This window comes from Vigna umbellata, chromosome 9 (genome assembly GCF_029865625.1).
Source record: "Vigna umbellata cultivar VRB3 chromosome 9, Vumbellata_1.0, whole genome shotgun sequence".
Classification (NCBI taxonomy): domain Eukaryota; kingdom Viridiplantae; phylum Streptophyta; class Magnoliopsida; order Fabales; family Fabaceae; genus Vigna; species Vigna umbellata.
The window spans coordinates 975,300-994,024 of record NC_142173.1 but is presented as its reverse complement, the minus strand read 5'-3'; the positions used below and the strand labels follow the sequence as shown (position 1 = coordinate 994,024).

General features: G+C 31.8%; 2 protein-coding genes across 2 annotated transcripts; one reads left to right on the top strand and one right to left on the bottom strand.

Moving 5' to 3' along the window:
- The first annotated feature begins 6,973 nt into the window (after positions 1-6,973).
- LOC148192272 (uncharacterized) lies at positions 6,974-8,628 on the top strand. The gene is made up of 3 exons (XM_088098555.1): positions 6,974-7,124; positions 7,223-7,409; positions 8,139-8,628. Exons 1-3 carry the CDS (start codon positions 6,974-6,976, stop codon positions 8,626-8,628), a joined length of 828 nt encoding a protein of 275 aa, XP_087954681.1.
- Positions 8,629-14,480: 5,852 nt separating this feature from the next.
- On the bottom strand, positions 14,481-16,905 carry LOC124824556 (uncharacterized). The gene is made up of 3 exons (XM_088098554.1): positions 15,976-16,905; positions 15,330-15,872; positions 14,481-14,615 (listed from the first exon to the last, which is right to left on the bottom strand). The coding sequence occupies exons 1-3, from the start codon at positions 16,903-16,905 to the stop codon at positions 14,481-14,483; spliced, it is 1,608 nt and encodes a 535-aa protein (XP_087954680.1).
- Between the last annotated feature and the right edge of the window lie 1,820 nt (positions 16,906-18,725).

Genomic DNA, 18,725 nt, shown 5'->3' with positions numbered 1-18,725 from the left:
GAAATACATTCTAACTTGTCTGGTTTTTTGAAACTTCTTACACTTCATAGTTATATTTCTTTTTTCTTTTCAATTTTTATCTCATTTTTTTGTGTGCCTCAGTTTGGTACTGGAAACTATTGTTTATCTAATGTCTTAAGGTGAGTTTTGTGTGAAATTAGATTAGGATAAGCAGTGGTTGTCTTGTCCTAATTTTAAGAGAAATTATAAATGGTCAAGGGGGATGATTTTAATTTAGTGGCAGAATATTTTTAAATTTGTTTTTTCTTTTGAACTTGGTTCTATTCAGTTTGATACGTTGTCTACACTGTTTTTTTTTATATGATAATCAGTGCATGTCGTATCCTAATTTTAATAGAAATTAAAATGTTTTTGAATACTCTCCAGTAAATGGATGAGGGGTGATTTTGATTCAGTTGCAGAATTGGTTTAACTATGTTTTTTCTTTTAAATTTGGTTATGGTCAGTTTGATATGTTATTTACAATTGTGTACACTGTATTTTTGTATGTTATATTGCTTGTTTGTCTATGCTTGTTGAAACTGAATTTTAGTTCATGATTCATGTTACTATTCAAATACCATGAAGGACTTCAAAAGTGTGTTGGACTTTATTTAGAAGATGGACAGTACTCACCTGATCAAATAGACCAGTTAAATTCTTTGTACAAAACACTTGTACAACAATACAAGTGGTCTTCTACTGTTAAGGTAATGCTTTGTATTGTTATTGCAGTTGTTTTTACCTGTTATTTAACATCTGCCTCATGTATTACAGTTATCACTTAACTAATACTTTTGTCATGTTATCAGTGTGAAATATATGTTTGTGTCATTACATCCTTTCTCTGAAAATAGGTTAGTCATTCAAATATTGCTTCGTTGATATTTAATTTATTATGAGATGGAATTTTCAATTTTTCTTGCTTTATGTTATATAGTGAGAAAACTTGGATTTAGTATTTATTAATATAATAAGTGTGTGAGCATAGTGTTTGTTTTTTTTTTCTCTTGTATAACAATTTAGGAAGATATATGTGGATCAAGGAATCCTTTTTTTGTGCTCCACTTGTATATTTCTTAGCAACATGAGTGTTATTATTGGAGTGTGGTTTATTTAATGAAAAACTTTCCATTTTGTCTTTTTATTTGCTAGAGAATACCGCTAGATTTTCTACATGGTAACAAATTTTGAGAAGCAGCAAACAATTATATTAGGCCACTCTTAACAAAGGTTTACAAAATTCCTTTTCATATTGTATTATGTCTAGCTAAGTTGTCTAATAGTTGATTAGGATTTCTTTTCGTGTTGTTTCTAGGGCGTCCTTCTCTATTATTTGATTTATCATCTTTGTACAATCACCTTGGGAAGGTTAGTCTTGTCACATATATTCACACTACTGGGCGTTAGAGATTTCGTATGCTTATTTTGTTGTGCCCTTTATTTATGCAGCTGAATGTCACATATATTCACTTGAATTCAATATATAGAAATAGGACATTAACTAATTTATTTTTATTCATTAGTGTTTTACTTAGAAACAGAATTAATTAATTTCTACTTAGTGTTTTATTCATTCACCATTTACACTAGTACAAAAACAACGTACAACGTCGAATATGTTTTGTCTTTCACGCCGAATTCGAGAACGAGGTTATATTGAGACACATTAAATTGACGTTGAATTTAAAAAATTCGATGTTAATTTGACGTCGAATTTTGTCAATATACGACGTTAATTTAACGTCAAATTTTGTCAATATACGACGTTAATTTAACCTCGAATTTTGTCAATATATGACGTTAATCAATTTTTTTTTAATTTTTTTTAATTAATTGTAATCCTTTTTACAACTCTATGAGACCTAAAAAGCAAAACTATGAACGGTAATATAGAATCAACAACAAATAACAATAACAAACAACAAATAAGTTTAATCAAAAACAAACAAGTTTAACAAATAAGTTCTTCAAAACGAAAACAAAAACGAAAACTAACCTTCAAAAGGTGGGTTCATCGGAATAAAGTGTTGCTACCAATGAGAGAGAAAACAGAATGTGCCTATGAAGGACAAGAACACGAAAATAATTAGTGAAAACAAAACGAAAATCATACATAAAGTAGTTTATTAACATACATTTGTATCAAATGAAAGAAAGATTACATGTAATGGTCGTCAAACTTCGTTCGAGAAAATTTGAGTAGAGAAGAGGGTCTCGCGTGCTAAGATAAAGTGAATGAATTTTCAATCTCCTGCTCAAATTTTTATTGAATTCACTAACCTTTTGACGTGTAACGCTGAGACATTCAACGTTTTATATCCTTTTACGTCTAATTATAATTCTAAATGACGTTTAACAATTGCATTTATTTACAAAATTGTCACCGGTCATTTTTAACATTGGCTATTGAGTGGTTAGACGTTGAATGTGTGACGTTATATATTGTTTTTGCACTAGTGTTACTTTTAACATTAAGTAGGTGTACTACTTAGTATTAAATTATTCCAGACAACAATTTCATAACTAAAGTAGGGGAACTACTTAGTTTTGAATTCTTCATTTCCATAAACTTAGTACTACTTAGTTTTATAACCAATTTAGTAAATTCATCTTATGTAGTGTTTCGTTGAATATCGTCACTTATTCTAACTTTCCAATCCTCTTGGCATGAACATAGGTTGTTTTAATGGACAAATCATGGATAGACATGCCTCGAAATACAAGTAAATATATGAGGATTGGATACCTTCTTAGACTTCGCATTAACTAATAGTGGTGCTAGGGGAAAGATAATATGTCCATGTCAGAAATGCAATTTTAAGAAATGGCAAAGTCGTGAAGAAGTATATGATAACTTAATTGTTAAACCTTTTCCAAAAGGGTATACAGTGTGGCTTCTACACGGAGAGAGAAGAGTAAATGACGAAGCGCCTCAAGTAATGGTCGAAGCTCCTCAAGTAATGGCCAAAGAAGATGGTGGAAGAGTTGAAAATAATGATAATATGTATGAAATGATTAATGATGTATTTGCACATCATTGTTGTAACAACGACATGGCGGATGATGACGAGATGGGTGCAAAGTCAAGCCATACTACAAGTCATGATGGAACCGATATTTTTGATAGGTATTGCAAGTAAGTGGGAAGAAATGGTGAAGCGTTATTATTCTTCAGTTTTCTATTTCTCATTATATTTATAACATACTTATTATGCATTTGTCCATTTTCATAAGAAAGAGAGTGTGGGCACAAAGTTAGCAGAGGAAAAGTTTGTATAGCTACCCATAAGAAGACTCGATGGAGCTTTTGTCAGTGATGAGGCAAGAGAAATTGGAGTAAGTTTTATTCCTACAAATGTATAACAATTTAGTGCAGTAAATATGAAATTTATAGATGTAATTATGAGTTGTTGTTCACATTGATTGACGTTGTGCCATTGAAAATTGCATTCTTAAATATTGAGTATGTTTAAACTGTGAAGCAAATGAGTAAATATGATTAGTAATGCATATGAGTATTGGTTTAATATTATAGATAACTTGATGATGTATTGGATTAGTTGTATCTTATGACTAGCATTGTATTTGAATGTTGTAGAATGGAAGTGTGTGGTTATTAGAAGTTTGTGCCTATGGTGAGTTATAGGAAGTATTATATTGGTCAAAAGTGTAAACAACTTTGATATATTGCTACAATGAAATGGAGATCAAAATGAATGAATACATGCACTGATATGTGTTTACTAGGGCCATATTAAATGAATATAATTAGTTTAACCTTGGTCTTTTGTTCATGTATTAAACGTGTTGTCTCACTTATTTTCTCAAACGAACCAACTTTCGATCTCTTCAACTCTTCTTCTAATTTGTACAAATTTAAGTGATGGATTAAAACAATGTTATAGCTGTGGAATAAACAATTTTGGTACTCATTCATTATTAAACCATTGTAATCATATCAGTTCATAAAATAAATACTTGAACCAAAGAAAATAATTTCTGTTTAGACCAGAATCAATTTTGACGTGTACGGGCAAAAGCTTCAGTGCTTTTTGATTGTGTTATACGTTTATGATTCATAACCTATGATTTTATGAGCTTATATATTGATTGGCTTTGCTTGTGTGTTGTTTGTGCAAGTCTTGAACAGGTGAATGCATTTATTGGGTAATATGGATGCTAAAATGAAATTGTTTGTGCATTGATAATTGTATATCTACTAATAATGAAATTGGGTTAATTGTTTTATCTGATTTAGATGATTTCACTATTTTATTAAACGTTGTATGTAGGAAAAAATTGAAGCATATGAATCTACAATATCATCGACTTAATCAAAAGAAATATCCAGTTCAGATTCATTGGCTCATGCTTTAAGAATCAAAAAGCATTATGGATGCGTTCGTGGTTTAGGTTTGGGTCCTTACCCATCTAAAGTCTTTGGAGTCCATGCTCGTTCTCATAGTGGATCATCTTCAGCTTCTCCTTCTAATATTGAATTACAAACTCAGGTTAATGAATATTTTATCAATTACTTGGTTTGTTCTTTTTATGATTAACTTCTTAGATATTATTTTTCTTACTTTTTAAACAATTTCATATGTTACAGGTATCTTCATTGACAACACAAGTCAATGAAACGAAGGCAGTGATATCATTATTGCTACAAAATTATCCGGGTTAATTGCCTTTACAGTTTGCTACATTTCAACCATCATCGATAAATTGCTAAATTTATTTGTATGATTTTTTTTAAAGATTTAAACTCTCATTTGGTCCTCGTATTTGTGTGTCAATCTCAAGTGGGTCCTCATTTTTTTTCGGTCTCAATCGGGTCCATAAACTTGTAAAAATGAGTCAATTAAACCCTCTCCGTTAAGTTATCACTGACGTCGTCTGCCTGTGATGACGTGGTGCACGAAAAATTAGCTCAGTTATAAGGATTTAAATATGTGGATATTAGTATTTAAAAAAAACCTTTTGACGTGGTAGGGAATGAGGGAATTAGGGATTTTTATTGGGGTTTTTTAACTGAAACATAAATACTTAAAGGAATTAGGGATTTCATGAGTTAAGGATTTTCATTTGGTGAGTGAGTGTCAGAATTAGGGCTCGCAAGAATTTTCAAAGACGAAGACAATCACGTGGTGGTGAACGAACCAAATTGAAAGTGGACACGAGTAAAGGTTAGTTTGCTATGTTTTTGCGTTTACGAATATTGCTATCTTGTTGCGTTGTGGTCCCGATTTTGCTATCTTGTTGCGTTTAGGTTATAAAGGGTTTGCTATGTTGTTGCTTTGTTGTTCTATGATGGGTCTTGATATTGGTATGTTATTGTATGTTCAAATGTATGCACTGTTGTGGTCCCAAAATTGCATTTATCAATTGTTTAGAAGTAGTGGTCCCCTTTTCTGTCTGAGTATTTCCTTAGTGGGGATGTTAGTTTGTTCCCTTGTCCCCTTGATGTGTGACTATTTCCTTAGTTAGTAGGGAGTGAAATCATAATATCCCCCCAATGTACAGGTGTTAAAAGGTTGTGCTTCAAACAGAATATAGCATGGATGAACGTATTAAAGTTGTGGTCCACCATTGTGGCCATTTTGTTAGTGATGATAATAGAAATTTAAAATTTGATGGAGAGATAGTAGAATGGTCTTGTGATCCACACCTGGGGTGCTATTTTGGAATATTAGCTTTAGTAAAAGACTTAGGTCATATAGACATAAAAGAACTTTGGTACAGTTTAGGAGGTAAGTCAGTGGTGCCAGATAAGTTAGAATTATTAATTTATGATAGGGATGTTATGCATATGCTAAATATTGCAAAGTTAAATGATGAAGTTCATTTGTACGTGGTTCATAATACCATGGAACCAAATAATAGAAATGATTGATTGGGTTGATGGTGATGTTAATGAAGAAGGTGATGTTGCAAGACAAGTGGAAGGTGAGGTTGAAGTTGGAACATAAATGAAGGAGGATCACGGCGAGGGTGAGGTTGAGGGTGAGGCTGAAGTTGGAACAGAAATGGAGCAGGTTGAGAGTGAAGTTGCTAAACAGATTGAACATGTTGAGGATGGTGAAGTACATCATGTAGAGGAGGCTGAGGTACATGATGTAGAGGAGGTTGAGGTACATGATGTACATGATTTTGAGCTAGAAGATGTAGAAGAAGATGAGGTTTAGGATGAGGATGACCATGTAGATGAGGATGAGGATGAGGCTGGAGATGATGGTCAGAATGAGGGTAGAGATGATGCTCAGGATGAGGATGTAGATGATTGTGAGGACGAAAATGTATAGGATGATGAGGATGAAGATGTAGATGAGTCTGTCAGTGAAGAAAGTCTAGTTGATGCCACCATTGAGTGTGACATTGGTACTTCTAAAGGAAATGTAAGGGAAGAACAACCTTGCACTCCAGTAGGTGAGTGTTCAAGGAAAACTGATAATGATTCCATGCATGATGTTCATGGCTTGTCTGACATAGAGTGGATGTCGGATGAGTTGGATAATGGTCCAAATAGTGAGGAGGAGGATGATTCCATTCCGAGAACTTTGTTTCCCACATTTAGCATGCCTAAAAGTTTGGGGGAATATAAATGGGAAGTAGGAACCTATTTCACTAAGAAAAAGGAATTCACAAAGGCCATTAGGACTTATGCACTGAGTAATGGTAGAAATTTAAAATTCATGAAGAATGACAAGAAGATGGTTACTGTAAAATGTTTGGGGGGCAAGGGGAAATGAAAATGGTATGCTTATTGTGCCTATAGGTCTGGTGCCAAGTCATGGCAGCTAAGAAAAGTGATTGATAATCATAGCTATAATATAAATTTCAATGTGAAGTTAATGACTTCTAAGTGGTTGAGTCAAAGGATGGAAAAATCTGTAGAGAGAACCCTAATATGAAGGTCATGGACATTAGGGACAAAGTAATTAGGAAATGAAATGTAGGAATCTCTAGTAATATGGATTTTAGGGCAAGAGCCATGGAAAAAGATAATAATGAGGGGTCATTCAAGGAACAATATAGAAGAATCTATGATTATGGTCATGAGCTTCTTAGAGCAATTCCATGTTCAACAGACAAAATAAAGATTGAAAGTAGTAATGATAAGTGTATATATTCAATAGAATTTATGTATACTTGAAAGAATGCAAAGATAACTTCATTAGTTGTAGACCCATCATTGGGTTGGATGGATGCTTTTTCAAAGGCAGGTATAGAGGGGAGTTACTAACATTAGTTGGAAGAAATGGAAATGAACAAATTGTGCCCATTACATATGTTGTTGTTGAGGTAGAAAACAAAGACTCCTGGACTTGGTCCTTGGAGCTTCTCATTGAGGACCTTGGTGGGAAGTTGTTTGTGGAGCATGTACATTTATTTCAGACCAACAAAAAGTCAGTCAGTCAAAACAAATGTTAATTACAACCTATTTCACATATAACTCAGTTGACTTGAGTATTTTAAATTGTAGGGTCTTTTGCCAACTATTCAAGATCTTCTACCTAGGGTAGAACAAAGATTTTGTGTTAGACATTTGTATTCAAACTTCAGAAAGAAATATCCTAGAAAAGACCTTAAACGTCTAATGTGGAGGCCAGCAACAACCACATATCAACAACTATGGAAGGCTGAAATGAGGAAAATTAAAAAGATCAATGTAAAGGCATTTAATACTTGATTGCAATTCCACCTAGGTATGTATTCACTTTTCTCCATACCTTATTCTTCTTTTATTGTTATATTTTCTTTGACAGTTATATTTACTGACATTTAAATCTCCCAGGTTTTGGTCAAGATCTAGATTCACCCCTACATCACAATTTGACACTCTTGTCAACAAGATGTGTGAGGGCTTCAATAGTGTGCTAGTTCGTAGTAGGTCTAAGCCAATTATCACCATGTTAGAAGACATTAGGGTTTACATCATGAAGGGATTGGCTACGAACAAGACAAAGATGACATTATATCAAGGTTCTGTCTGCCTTAAGGTTCTCAAAAGATTTTAAAAGCAGCCATGGTTGACCAGATATTGGTTACCAAGGTAACTTTACTCATACAATTAATTTGTGTTCACATTATGTCTACTTGTTGCTAATTGTTTTGTCATTTTGTACTCATGACAGATGGTCATCAGATCAATTATTTGAAGTCATACACATTTCACAATTTGGGGAGCAATTTGTTGTCAATCTTGACAACAAGGATTGCAATTGTAGAAAATGGTTAATTACTGGCATTCCTTGCACTCACGCCATTACTACAATGAAATTATTGAATTTAAATGCAGAAAACTACATTGGGCATTGGTTTAGGAAGTCTACTTATGAAGAGACCTACAACACCATCATTTATCCTATTAATGGTCAACTTGTTTGGGACATAACTTCATATCCAGATGTATTACCCCCAAAGAAGAGGACAATGTTAGGAAGGCCCAAGAAAAAACGAAGACGAGAGGCTTGGGAGTTGAAGAAGAATGACACTGAATTAAGAAAGGGTGGGAGCAAAAAAACACGTGCTCTCTGCAAAGAACTTGGACACAACAAAAGATCTTGTTCACAACGACCTACAACACCAAATGTGCCTCCCCGCAACAACAGATGTGCCTACTGACCAACCTACTCAACAAACACAACTCACAATACCTCCACAACAAATCTACATATTAGTTAGGAGTCTATTGTGCCTCCTTCTGATCAATGAAGTCATATTTAGTTCCATTTTGAACACAGTCTTTTAAATGTCATGTAATCTTTACTGATGAAGGAACAATGTAATATCAATTTTTTTTTGTGTAATTTCATAATGTAAGACAGATGTGCCTATTAGGTTTCTTTTGTTATGTTATGCACTGAGTAAGGCAATGTTGTTATCAAGTATTTTTTTTATATGAGACAATGTTTATTCATGTGGTGATCATTTCTGTATGATGGTTATTTACCATTGCTTTATGATGTTACTTTTGCACTTTCTTTAACTTATTCTGCCTATATCAAATTAAATAAATCAAATAAGACATTATTAAACATCATTAGAAGTCACCTTTATAAATAAAACAGACAATAACATTCCAAATATCAAATTACATTACATAAACTTCCATTAAGAAATCAACCTAGTTTCATCAACAATGATATCACAATTACATTACAAACACATGTAACAAACATCATCCCCATTAACACCTTCAACCACTTCTCCAAAATAACAAGACTTTTCTTCAAACAAGCTATTTTAAGCTTTTCAACATCTCTTTCTTCCATCTTCATCAGACTTTGTTCCATCTTCATCAAACTTCCACCCACTTCTTCATTTCTTGCACTTGCACTCCTTTCTTCTACATTCACCACATTTCATTCATCAATTATTTCTTCACTGCACCACTGAAAGAAGTTGCATCCAACGAAATCTCCACTCCCACCTTGTGGGAGAAGAAAACACACTCCCTCGTCAATGACATCAAAACTCCCACCTTGTGCAAAAACAAAACCACAAAAGAAGTCACATTTCTGCTTCCATTAAACTTACCTTGAAGTTAGGGCAACCCCAAAATCTTTTGCCCTTGTTTTCAGGAGTTATGGCAATGCGGAAGACTGCATTCTGACCACAAACGCAAGTGGGTTTTACACCCAACTTGCTCCTAGTGGCAGAACTCTGTTGAAAGCCCCAACTTGTGCATTTACAAGAAGAAGATGAACCAGACATTTCGTGAGCTAAACAGTGCTTCCAGAACTCTTCTTCCCCAACACGAACATGTCTAAGACTTTGGAAGTCAGGGTTGCTTTAAATGTTAAGTGTTAGAGCTAACAACATAACACATGGTTTCCATGTGGAATGCTTCATTATACAACAAAACACCCATCTAATTTAATACATATTGTCACGTCAACTAAAACAAATTACAACTCAGCATCAGCAGACAGCGTCATTGATAACTTAACGGAGAGGGCTTAATTGGCTCATTTTTACAAGTTTATGGACCGATTGAGACCGAAAAAAAAACGAGGACCCACTTGAGATTGACACACAAATACGAGAACCAAATGAGGGTTTAAACCTTTTTTAAATATATAACTGACTAACTATTATGTTATATTGTAGGTATCTGATCAAGGAAGTGTGCCAAACGATGGATGTAACGGAGAAGAAGAACCTTAGACATTGTATTTAATTTTTAATATTGAACATCTTTTTCTTTAATTTTTTATAGCAAAACTGTGGATGCAGAGAATTCAAAATGGTTTGATAGGCATAACATTGAATTTTGTTTGGAGTGTGCCACTCTTTGAAAACAAACTTGATTGAGAGGCTACTGAATGAACTGTTGAATTCATGTTCGGATGGTAAAGTACTTCTCTCTATATCCTTATCCTCAAAACTGATATTATATAGTTAAACTGTTGTGCTATAAAGTTCTTGCTTTCATTCTAGTGTATGGGAACTAAGGTATATGAAAAATCTATAATAATAAATGGATGGAAAGCAGTGTAGCAATGAATAACTGAGTTATTATCCCAATTATGTAATACTATATCAGATAATTTATTTAATTTATTTGTTGGTGAAATCATGATTACCAAAATTTACAAAGAAGCATTCCAGATTATTTATTAATTCATTTGATTTTATTACATAAACTACTACACTGCTAGATGTGTCTCTGAAGCATCAGAATTAAGAAATTCTCCAATTTCAATCCAATAAAAAAAAGATATGTATGCATTTCCGGCGGTTTTAGATAAAACCCCTGAAAATCTTTCGAACCCAACTACTTCCGGCAGTTTCGTAGAACCCCGGTTAGTTCTGGCGGTTCTCCAGAAACTCCTGAAAAAAGGGCGGTGCTGCATAACCGGATAGTGCCGGCGATTTCCCAGAAACCCCTAGTAGTAGGGGCAGTTCCACAGAACCCCGATTAGTTCCGGTGGTTCTAGAAACCCCTGGAAATAGGGGCGGTTTTGCAGAAAACCCCCGATAACTTTGTGACGCTTTTTTTTTTTCCAATGATTTTGGCAACCGCGGGAAACGTATTTTCGAGAGTTAAAACCCAGTAACGTAAAAAAAACCCTTACTGAAATCAATTATTTTTGTAGTGTATTATCATAAAAAAAGTAAATATACGCGCATATTTTCACTAGTACTAATAATAAATATATTTTAAATAATAATAACAAAAATAATAAATGATAATATATTTTAAATATTAAATAATAATATAAATACATAAGAAATATAAAATAATAATAAAATTAATAAAATTATGAAATAATAATCGTAATGAAAATAACAATAACAAAAATAAAAACAATAATAGTTAAAATAAATTTATAAAATAATAATGATTATAATAATAATAATAGTTTCAAATATAAAAATTCTTACTTCATTTTATTTAAACTAGTCACCTATAATTTATTAAATTGTAACATAATTTACACGTAACCTAATTTACACTAATTACATTTTATTTTAAATTATTTTTATGATCCAAAGTAAAATTGTAATCATTAATAAAAATATCTTTATTAATCTATCAAACTTGTGACAACACTTACTAACGCTAATATCCTATTTTAATAGTATACAATTATTATAAGAGACATAACATATAAAGGAATGAGAGAACAAATTTTTCAAAGTAAATATATACAAATGTCTATTACAGTTATCTTTTACATAATTATAGCAGTAATTGAACATATTTATATAGAAATTTTATACTTCTAAGAGTATTATTGCACCAAATCAAAAGTCTACTACTTTTTTCAATAAAATTTAATAAGACAAGAAATCTAACCATTTAACTCTAAACTTCAGCATCATTCCCGTCTTGCACTGGATCTACTAGAACATCTCCATCTGCTTACATAATTAAAGTGATCACTGTAAACAAGAAGAAACACACAAGCAAACAAACAAAAAAGAAAAGGTAAGCTAATGTATAAAAAATAATCATATATCAAGTTTATAGAAGTAGGCATATAAAACAAATAAATCAATAAATCCAAAGACATACAATCCTTTCCTCTACACTTGATCATCTGGATACATGTATTGATATCAAACTCTAGGGGTCTTGAACTCATTGGTGGTGAAACAACTCATCCACACATACTACCACATACTGAGGTTAATCCGTCAAACATTTGTGGTCAATACATGACCATTAAGAGTGTCAGAATCACCTCTAATACAGAGAACCTATATCAATACATACACTATACATAAACATCTTAAGGACTTCTCCTTGAAATCCTTATACCATCATATACAATTTCACATTTACAAACTCATCTCATACCAATTTAAATCATATCCATATGTATCATCCATTGATTATACATAAAATTGTCAATCTAGACAAGGGTGAAATTTCATTCAACATATTTTAAACAAACATAAGTCAAAGATTATATAAACAATCACAACAATGACAATGTTGTCAGAACATGGGTCGTTCAACAAGCAAGATCTCTCGCCCAACGAACTAATGGGAAAAATAAGATAAAGACTTGTAGGAAAAAGTGATGTTCAACACCTTAAACCATCGTTCAGTTTTCATAAGTCAAAGTGCTCACTGACTTCGTGGTGCTCAACATCCTAGAACCCAATGGCTCTCGGGTTTGGCAGCGCTCAACGCCACATAAAGTAGCTTTATGCTATACCAAAAGATAAAATCTTAGAAACTTGATCTAGATGCACTCAAAACCTATCCAAATAACAAAATTGGTATTCTTGGCATAATCATTGATTTGAAAATATGTTTATGACTCATATTGAATATCGATTTACTTAAATTGTCCATAAATTTAGTTCATCTAATCAAAGCAAGACCAACTCAACTCAAATGACATATTTACATCTTAAATTTCAGTAACATAAGTGACTAACCATGTTCTAAATACCACAAATATAGACCGTTAACCTCAGACTCAGTCAATAAACCATCCCCACAAAATTTCACATGTCAAACCATTAATTATAGACAAATTTCAAATAGCTCTCCAATCTATTAACCGATACCCGAATTGTTTACTCATTTAAACATCCAATAGCAAAACCACCATTTATGCCCTTGATCTCATCAAGTCAAACCATCAAAACAAGTGAAATATAACAAGCAACTTCATCAAAATTTTCTCCTACCAAACCATAAGATTCCAAACCCAAACACCCAAATAATTGTACCAAACACAACAACATTTTAGCAACAATTCTAGTTAACTAAACAACTATTCCTAACAGTAATAGTTCATCCAAAACCAATAAAATTCATCAAGTAGTCATAATATTTAACCACACCAAACTACCAATTTTGCACCATTTCAAATATATAACACAAATTGAACATCATAATAAATTAAAAATTTGGTAGTTAGCTTCTCTTACCTTATAAATGACCATACCGCTATAAAAGGCCTAAAATAGTATCAAACGCACAGAAAAACTTTATCTTCTCCTACAAACAACATAAACACTGATCAACAGATATTTTTATAGAATACTCAACAAACTCGCATGTAAAAGAAGACAAAACAGACCAAAAAGAAAAGTTGAAAATGAACTTACTCTATCTGAGAAATTGATGGTCCAAATTGAAGAATTCACTACCAAGATCAATTCTACGGTCTTAATTTTTCAATCAAACAAACATAAGCGGAGAAATCCTAGAGAGAAGTTAGAGAACTCGCGAAAAGTAGTTTCTAGAAAAATTGTGTGTTTTAAAATTATGAAACTCGTTCGTAACAAAATTATTTATATTAAAACTCTTTAATATTAAAATAATCAAGTATGAATACTTTAAACCACTACCTCATGACATTTTCTAGGTTTTTAAACTAACTTTAATAAACTTTTTTTCCTTCCATGGAACTATATTTTCCTTAATTTAAACAACCTCACTTTCATTTTTTTTTAAGGAAATCCACCCAAATTCACTTTCTCAAATTCATTTAAAGAAGAAGAAAAAAGTCAAATGTTAGATTATATAATTAAAATATTATTTTAAATAATAACATATCTTCCAACATATTTTTTAACAGCATAAACTTAAATGATTTTCTTACTATGTGGAATGCACATACGGTGTCCATATTTAATCAAGGAATAACGTTTGCAGGTAGGACACATACTATATATATATATTGGGTTCATACAAATATATTTCAGAAGGGTTTAATTTATTGAGATATTAAATGTCATAAGTACCTTCTTGCATACTTATAAGAGGCAAATTTACAGAATGAAAAAAATAAAGAAAACACATTTTAGAATTACCAAATTCAAGTAAAACTATATCCTAACCACGAATCTAAACAGTGCATAATCTAAATACCAACGACGAAATTTGAATGTATAATAAAATTCTAAATTAAAAGCAGCTATCTTTGTATATATACTTCTTGTTTACTTCTTAATACATTCCATTACTATTAAATCTTTATTTAAGAAACTAATAAAGATGCCTATTAGTCGAAGACTGGATCCTCTTTTCCATCTAAATCTATTTCACTAAACTCTCCTTCTTCACACTTGCCCACCCATAAAGACATTGTTGAGTTTTCTTGTGTGGGTAGAACCCTACAACAATCTCTCCTTGTTGACTGCAAACACAAAATTCATATTCAATTAATAAGAGGGTTAATTTCAATGTTGATAAATTAGCAAACTAAGTACTATTGAAAATAAACAAATGTTATATAAATAGATAAGTTTCTCTATAAATATTTAAAAATAAATAATTGATTCAATAATACAAATATTAATATATTTCTTTTTTAAAACTATAAAAATTTATATTATTAATACAAAATTCTAATTTTGTGAGTTTATTTAAATTTTCTTTATAATTAATATAATTAAATACCTGTTATTAAAAAAGTAATATTAATATGTAATTAAATTTAAATAAATTAATTAAAAAAACATAAAGGATAAAAATTTTACTTGAAAATGAATTACATATTAAACTAATTATATTTTAAATAAACAATATTTCATAATTATTAAAATTTAAATACTTTAGTTATTAAAGGAGATCAAATAATATGAACATATTAATAAAATTAAAAATTGTTGTATTATTGGAAAAAAAATTAAAATACATCACTATTTATTGAACGAAATTAATTATTTATAAAAAATTAAATTAGTTTTTAACTATAAAAATAATATATCTACATGTAAAAAAAATGATTTTAAATAAGCTAACAGGAGAGAGTTTTTGATGTATAATCTAATTATAATTTGTAAAAAGTTTCATCCAAACACAACTCTTAACGTGATTTCAAAGTATAATTTGTAAAAATAATTCTTACCCTTTGCCAGCGAAGAGGATCTGGTTTTTTAGAAACTATGATGCTATCGATTATCTCTGGTGATTGCATTTGCCATGAGCATTCAGGAGGTCTGGTTTTGAAACGAGAATAAGTGCCAAAAATCGTCTTCTTAACTGGATCGTATCGTGTGGTGTTCATGTAGAAAAGGAAAGCTTTCTGACAAGGGTTTTTGGTGATAGGTCTGGTGTTGAATGAGTATGCAGTGTAATCAGCTCTTTTGTACCAATTTAGAAAGGTTCGTGTTGGCATCTCTAACTCTCTAGGGGATAGTACCCCTCTCAAAACTTGAACAACAAAGCCCCATGAAATAGAGATCGACCAGATTCTCTTATGATCATAGCAAATTGATTGCTGCATTATGCTACCTGAGTCTTGCTTAACGGATTTCATCAAGTGTTTGAGAGATTCTACTCGATCCATCAATGGGAATATTGGTTGCACCAGATCAAGGTGGTGTAATGTCAGCAATGGAGTCACGGGATGTGCCCCCAGAAGCCCTAAGAGATCACCATACACGTCATACTGCATAACAAACACCCAAATTCAATAGTAAAGTGGTATTGTTCATGTGGGCAGTGAGTAAAAGTGGTAAAGGAAATAGTTTTCAGAATGAAATGTAATTTACCTGATGAAACCCTTGTTCCCTTGTCATGGGCACCCCTAGCTCAGCCATGCAAGCTTGCATTCTATCATCACTTCCATACAAAGCAGGATATCGTTGAATGCAACGATCTTGCATGTTTGCAAGCTCCTTTGCTAAAGGGTAGCTTATGGCAAATCCTCCTCCACCGTATGCCATAGCATATGAGAAATGAATGTTCTGAACATGGCTCTCAGATGAACTACCAACGTAATAGAACTGCGTATGATCATATTTGGAAAGAACCCTAACCACATTATCCACAACAAACACTGTGTCATCATCTCCCATCATGAACCATCTTACATTCTTCATTCCGAGCTTCAATGTTTCTGTCACCACCCTTGAAATCCTCAATGCAGACCTCTGCCCTTGACTGTTCGTGTATTTCAACTTACTGGTGTCTCCAGAAATTCGAAGCTGTGGTAACCCTTCGTTTGCATCAACCTTCACTTTGCTGTCTAACCACACCACCCCTCTTGTTTTATTAGGCTTCCACCACACCTTAATGTATTCTTTTCTTGTTTCCCACAAATTTGACGAAGCAGCAATCCCAAAAACAATGTGTTCAACATTGGTGTCTTGTCTTTGAGATAACTCATCATAGGGTATTTCTTCTCCTACTACATTTTGCGAATTTGCTTTCCCTTCCTCATCTTCATCCTCCTTTTCCTTATTTTCCTCACCTGCTTTTTCATCTTCGTCGCTTTCTCTTTCGACAGTGTTTGTAGTTAAGGACATGTTGTTACCTGTCGTCTGAGGTTGTTCTTGGAAGGATGCCTCCAAACGAATGGAGTTGGAACAATCTTTCTTGCTCCTCGATAAGAGAAGAAAATTGGAAGAGTAAAGGATGTATAACACAATCATGATGAGGATCAACCAAGTGATGATGCGTGGCTTGGAAGAAGAGGGCATTTGATTGTTCCAGGTTCTTGAATTCCTCAGGTTGTTGCTTTACTATTTTTACTAACAAGTGTTGAAATGGAGAAAGGTGATCATGGAAGAGACATTCAAACTCAGAATTGTTCGGATCGGCCTAAAGGAAAGAGAATAAGAAGGTATTACTATGTTTGTTTCTTCTTGGTGTTTGTGCTTCTGAGCAAAGTTTGTTGTGACACAAAGCGAAGTTAAATGCGCTTAAAATGGACACTGATTTCAATCAATGGTGAAAAATATATGTTGTCGTCATAGGATATATGATGACATTATCCACTATTTCGTATACAAAATACAACACATATATAATTAAAATAAATATGAATTTAATTAAATATTATTATTTTCAATAACTAAATTATATATAATTTAAATTTATTTAAAAGAATTATATATTCTTTGTATAAGTTAATATGAATATATATATATATATATATATATATATATATGTTGTAGATTCTATAATATTTAACAATTAACTATTCTTGTTATATTATTTTTATCTACAAATGACTCGTGTCATAATCTATTTGACATCATTATCAAATAGTTAAAAGGAAAAAATGAATAACTACAAATAATATCTTGCCACAAAATCATCCAATAATTGATTCATATTATAAACACAAATTTAACCCCTAAAAATAAAAATAAAACCTTTGAGCTAGCAAACAGAAATTATATTTTGCTATCTTAGAAACATCTTTTTCTTTAGCTCTTCTACCATATAACAAAAAAAGTGTTGATTACTAATATTCAAACACAAAATAATAAATAATTATATTAAATTAGATGAGTTAGTAAGTTAATCCGACTTATTATAGATTCAACTTAATGATTTGAGTTCTAAGTGAACTAGATAAAATTAGCTCGTATCAACAAATTATGTTTTTTTCAAACTCAATCCAACTCAAACATACAGTTAATCGACCTAGAAATTCTAACCATTTTGATATCACTGTGAAATAGTTAAAAGGAAAAAACTGGGTAACTACTAAAGTAATATCCTGTCACAAAATCATTCAGTAATCGATTCATATTATAAACAGAAATCTAACCTCTAAAAATAAAAATAAAACCTTTGAGCTAGCAAACAATATCTGGCAATTAACTCTAAAGATATATTTTTTCTATTTATAAATAGTCATAAAGAATATACAGCATGGGACATTAAATACGTTTTTGCGCAAAAATATTAAATCACACAACATGATTATGATTAAGTACATATTAGAAAATAAAATATAGCACAATAAAAAAAGATATTGTTAAAAATGATATTCGGGTTATAGTTGTTGAAGTATATAAAGGTGTGTGTGTGGTTTGTGTATTGCATGTTATTATCGAAAGTTGGTAGAGATTAAAAGTGAAAGATGTCTAGTGGAAAGAGAGAGAAGGAAGAGTGGGAAGATTACACGTGTGATATTTGTGGGAAAGAAGTTGCAACCAAACGTGGTGTTCTTATTCACAAGGCGGCTCTTCATTCTAAACCTGATTTGCCTCCTAAAAGCTTCGTATGTGATTACGCTAATTGTAGTCAAGCTTTTGATAACAGACAACAGTTAATTGGACACAAGATGTCTGTTCATAAATATCGTGCTGCAGGTAGTAGCAGTAAATCTGGTGGGGCTCGTGACTTTGATCTTAACCGCCCACCAAATTATTGATATCTAAATAATATCATCTTAAATCTTATTATTAATTTTAATATTTTAATTAGGTTGACGTTCTAAATTTATGTTATTTTATTTTTATTATTATAATTTTTTTTTTATAATTTAGAAGATTGTTTTGCTTTA

Coding starts and splice junctions, on each gene's coding strand:
- LOC148192272 (XM_088098555.1), top strand. CDS start 6,974: ATGGATTTTAGGGCAAGAGCCATGGAAAAAGATAATAATGAGGGGTCA. Junction 7,125..7,222: donor TGAAAGTAGTAATGATAAGT/GTATATATTCAA, acceptor GCTTTTTCAAAG/GCAGGTATAGAGGGGAGTTA. Junction 7,410..8,138: donor TTATTTCAGACCAACAAAAA/GTCAGTCAGTCA, acceptor TACTCATGACAG/ATGGTCATCAGATCAATTAT.
- LOC124824556 (XM_088098554.1), bottom strand. CDS start 16,905: ATGCCCTCTTCTTCCAAGCCACGCATCATCACTTGGTTGATCCTCATC. Junction 15,873..15,975: donor GGGAACAAGGGTTTCATCAG/GTAAATTACATT, acceptor TTTGTTATGCAG/TATGACGTGTATGGTGATCT. Junction 14,616..15,329: donor ATCCTCTTCGCTGGCAAAGG/GTAAGAATTATT, acceptor TTGTGTTTGCAG/TCAACAAGGAGAGATTGTTG.